The sequence below is a fragment of the Taurulus bubalis genome, assembly GCF_910589615.1.
Source record: "Taurulus bubalis genome assembly, chromosome: 15".
NCBI classification, from domain to species: Eukaryota; Metazoa; Chordata; class Actinopteri; order Perciformes; family Cottidae; genus Taurulus; species Taurulus bubalis.
In genome coordinates, this window is record NC_136603.1 from 594392 (window position 1) to 599391 (window position 5000).

The following is a 5000-nucleotide window of genomic DNA, read 5'->3' on the forward strand; positions in this document are numbered from 1 at the left end:
TCCCCTGCAGGTCTCTGGCTCCGTCTCCGGACAGGTCCAGCACCGTGGCGAACACCTCGAAGCCGATGGCGTCCAGATGCTTCGCCGTCGCGTTGCCGAACCCAGAGTCGCATCCTGCGGGGGCACGAGGACCGACTCATTACGACCTCAGACCTGCTACCAACAAAACCACCACACAGTGAAGACCACTACTGATCTGACACCTGCATTACTTCAGCCTGACCCTCCCTCAACACGCTGGTCCAGGTCTTAATAAAAGATTTTAAACAAGCAAATCATTATTTCTGTGAGACATTTCCAGTTAATCTAAATCATTAAAACCCACTTTTTCCACGATTTTGAGGCCGATAAAGAAAATACTTTTACAGCCTGAGACAGCAATCATATAGAGAGAGAAATTACAGTGTAAAAGTAGATAATTGTGTCATATTACAGTGTAATAGTAGATTATTGGATAATTGTGTCATATTACAGTGTAATAGTAGATAATTGTGTCATATTACAGTGTAATAGTAGATAATTGGATAATTGTGTCATATTACAGTGTAATAGTAGATAATTGGATAATTGTGTCATATTACAGTGTAATAGTAGATAATTGGATAATTGTGTCATATTACAGTGTAAAAGTAGATAATTGTGTCATATTACAGTGTAATAGTAGATAATTGTGTCATATTACAGTGTAAAAGTAGATAATTGTGTCATATTACAGTGTAATAGTAGATAATTGGATAATTGTGTCATATTACAGTGTAATAGTAGATAATTGTGTCATATTACAGTGTAATAGTAGATAATTGTGTCATATTACAGTGTAACATCTGGGTTTTTCCAGACTAATTGATTGGTTCTCCATGGGCCTCATTAATATGAAAAGGTCCTGAAAGCTGACATGTTCGTCAACAGCAGATCCGATCACCGCCGATCACTCTGCGTATCTATAGAAACGCTCCAATGACGCACATGAAGGCCACGTCCCATGTGAGCGCGTCACGTCCTCTGAGGTTCCATACAAGCAGATATGATCGACGTGCTGGATCTTAATCTCATATCCCAGATCACCTTTCACCTGCTCGTCTGAAGCGGAGCAGGCGATGACATCATCCTCCTGCTGTTTGGATTGCTGGCAGGTCTGGACAGAGACCGGCATCAGCCCTCTGTCACATAAACCCATCAGCACAAGCCAAAACATCGTGGTCATGTATTGCCTCAACATTGTAATTATCAAACCATTCAGTGTAAAGATACCCATCAATCACAGATCAATGGAAAGGAATTGATTTGGACTTTACAAAGTTAGGAGACATTTGGACATCAAAGAGCTTTTAAAACACTGTGGAGACGTTTTGTCCTGTGATGACTGTCAGAGAGCCGGCTGAGAGCTGTTTTATTATTTAACTTTATTGATCCACGTGATGAACAACCCTGAGAGCTAACGGTCCACAGAGACCTCGTGAGGAGCACGTTCATAATCTGTCTCAACAAATCACATTGTTGTTGTCGGACGTTAACACCTTGTGCAGCACGTTTGTTCACACAGGTGTCTTCTCACCTGTGTGAACACACAGGTGAAGCTCTGCAGAGGGTGGTGAAAACCGCCCAACCATCACCGGTAGTCCACTCCCTGCCTCGAGACGTCCACCTCAAGCGCTGCCATCGTCAGGGACCCCACTTACCCCACATAGACTTTGCCCTCCTCCCCTCTGGGAGGCGCTATAGAAACCTCTGTTCCAGGACCAGCAGGCTCAGGAACAGTTTCTTCCATTCAGCTGTCAACACCCTGAACTCTGCACCACGGTGACAGCCCCCATCCGCCCATCATCACCACCAACCCCTAACCTCCCACACGCACACCAGACACCTTCCTTCAATGTCTATACACACTTGCACACTTTGCTGTTTTTATTATATATATATATAGATATATATATCCTGTTAATACTGTCTTGCATTGTATTTATCCACCACATTGCACTTTTACTGCTTCTCTTTTGCACTCTAGTCAGATGCTAAACTGCATTTCCTTGTCCCAGTACTTCTAATCTGCAATGACAATAAAGTTGAATCTGAATCTGAATCTAAATTGAGAGGGTCTCCTGTGGAGTCTCTTCTCACTGGGGGGGTCTCGTGTGGATGCATGGTGGCGATGCAGCCGTTTGATTGGCCGAAGAGAGAAACGTGTTTCCTGTGTGGAAGCAGAACCCGAAGCCTGAAGGTGTTCAGAGTTCAGCCGAGAAAAAACAAAGAGCCGACTCCATCGAGTCCACATCTCTTTCTGGGAGGGTCCCTCTGAACCCGCCGTCGTGGGGATCGGTCACATTACCCGCAGCTCGCCCAGTTTCCCAGAAGCCCCGGCACCTACGACCTGATCTCTGCTGTCTGTTCTTTTGTGTCTAAAGGAGCTCTGCTGGCAAGAGTGTGGAGGCGCGTCCTTGGAGGGTTTCCAGTCACGTCCCGAGAAGAGAGAGCCAACGCCGGCTCCAGGAATAAACACGTCCGCCTGATCGTGACCACACACCTTCAGAGAGGAGCGTTAAACTGATTATGAAAAATAACATCATGACTCTGAGAAGAGTTTCAGGATAATTTCAGGACTTTGACGTTGATCTCTGGTTCCATGCACAAACAGTTAAAGGTTTGCTTGTTGGACGTGAAGAGAGTCCATAAATATGACCACATGACACCCATTCTGCACTCACTACACTAGAAAGTCCAACTACTCACCCATAAATGCATAAATGGACATGCACCTCCTTACCTACAACAACTCATTACTCCCCAAACCTCCACCCGCACCCTCAGATCTACATGCCGCTCGCTCCTCCGGGTCCCCAACACCAAGCTCCACCATGGACCACCAGACCTGGTCCCCAACAACAAGCTCCACCATAGGCCACCGGGCCACTCAGACACTGAACTCTTTTATGACTGGCCTAAAAACCTTTCTATTCAGGAAGGCATTTTTTACCTTGTGTTAGTTCATTGGCAGCTATTAATTTGTATTTTTTTTAAACTTTTTTTATTAGGGGTTCCATTAACCATGTTTTAACTGTTTTCATTTTGTTTTACTATATATTGGCACTGTGGCACTCTGAGTTTCTTCTGAAAGAAACGTGCATTTAAAAATTAATTGTATTATTGTTGCTGCGCGGCCTCAGACTCCTGATGGCGTTCCCTTGATGGCGTTCCCTTGATGTCATTCCTGTGATGGCGCTCCCTTGATGGCGTTCCCTTGATGGCATTCCCTTGATGGCATTCCTGTGATGGCGTTCCTTTGATGGCGTTCCCTTGATGGCATTCTTGTGATGGCGTTCCCTTGATGGCGCTCCCTTGATGGCATTCTTGTGATGGCGTTCCCTTGATGGCGCTCCCTTGATGGCATTCTTGTGATGGCGTTCCCTTGATGGCGCTCCCTTGATGGCGCTCCCTTGATGGCGCTCCCTTGATGGCGTTCCCTTGATGGCGTTCCCTGGATGGCGTTCCCTTGATGGCGTTCCCTTGATGGCGCTCCCTTGATGGCGTTCCCTTGATGGCTTTCCCTTGATGGCGTTCCCATGATGGCGTTCCCATGATGGCGTTCCCTTGATGGCATTCCCGTGATGGCTTTCCCGTGATGGCGTTCCCATGATGGCGTTCCCTTGATGGCGTTCCCTTGATGGTTTGCTTGTTGCTGTGTGAAGCACGGAGCCTCAGCTGAGTCCTGCCGACCTCCCACGGGCCTCTGTGGCTCTGGAACGGGCCCAGGGTAAACGCTGGAGGAGCAGATCCATCTCCCTAAAACAGACAGTTGGGGATTGTTGTCGCTCCGCGGAGGAGCGGCGTTACGCAACGAGGCCGGAGACTCCAAGGGGCCCCTCCGATGAAGAAATAAACGTGCTTGTGTGCAGAAGAGAGGTCAGAACACACATCTGTCTCTGGGTGGAGGTCTCCACATCTGCACGGCAGCTCCATCTTCATCACTCAGCTTCATCACAACTGCACTGATTCCAACAATTAAGTTTTGGCCTCAAACTCCTGACAAACGGCGACCTGAACTCAGGAGGTCACGAAGCAGACAGCTTTAGAAACTGATGAACTATTATTTTAAACATATCTTTATTGTGTATTTGTCTTCTTACCGCGTCTAACTTTTGACCTGACAGATAATAAATAAAGGGATCAGTGTGAGACGCCGCTCGTGTTTCATTAAAAGGCTTCAGGAGAAGTTAAAGTTCAGGACGACACCTGGAAGTCGTCACGGCTCCAACAACTAGAGTCGTCTAGAGGTGAGGAATGAGCCCACGAGGTCACGCAGAGGTCACGGCTCTCCGTGGGTCTCGTTGTTACGAAAAGGTTGTGTTCGTCAGCAGCACGTCCGTTCACACCTGATCAATCCCGCTGTCCCGGGACAGCTGGCCCTCGTCAGCCGGGAACTCTCTGAGGACCGACAGAGAAGACGAGAAGGAGGAAGGTGAAGCAGCGACGGGTCCGGTCCAAAAGTAAAGAAATGTCCATCGGAGGGACTCGACCTGCAACATCCTGCAGCTGCAGAAACAGACCTTTAAATAGCAGGACCAGTAACCACCAGTAACCCCCAGTAACCAGCAGTAGCCACCAGTGGCCACCAGTCAACAGTAACCAGCAGTTAACAGTAACCACCAGTAACCACCAGTAACCACCAGTAGCCACCAGTGGCCACCAGTAGCCACCAGTAACCACCAGTAACCAGCAGTGGCCAACGGTGGCCGCCAGTAGCCACCGGGTGGACGGTTCCCACTGAGGTACTCATGTACTGCCATGTCTCTAAACAGTCCCTATGTAACGTTCTCCTGCTGGCGGTTCGCTCCTCCGGTTCCTCGTGAGAACCCTCTGAAGGCCTCCGTTGCTTCATCACTCAGAACCTCGTGCTGCTCTCCAACTGGGAGCAGAGGTCGTGGACTCGATCAAGAGGAACGTTCCAGATCCGTGGTGATTCAGTGTGAAACCAGACTCCACAATTAGCTCCTCCCACATCCTGA

The 5000-nt window shown here is 48.2% G+C and overlaps 1 protein-coding gene across 1 annotated transcript in view; it reads right to left on the reverse strand.

Moving 5' to 3' along the window:
• hsd11b2 (hydroxysteroid (11-beta) dehydrogenase 2) overlaps positions 1–5000 on the reverse strand; it is a gene marked incomplete at its 3' end in the record, with an annotated part of 14522 nt that overhangs the window by 6549 nt on the left and 2973 nt on the right. The window contains exon 2 of the mRNA XM_079230895.1: positions 1–114. This exon is cut by the window's left edge and continues 99 nt beyond it. Coding sequence (XP_079087021.1) covers positions 1–114 — 114 coding nt within the window. The remainder of the gene's footprint in view (positions 115–5000) is intronic.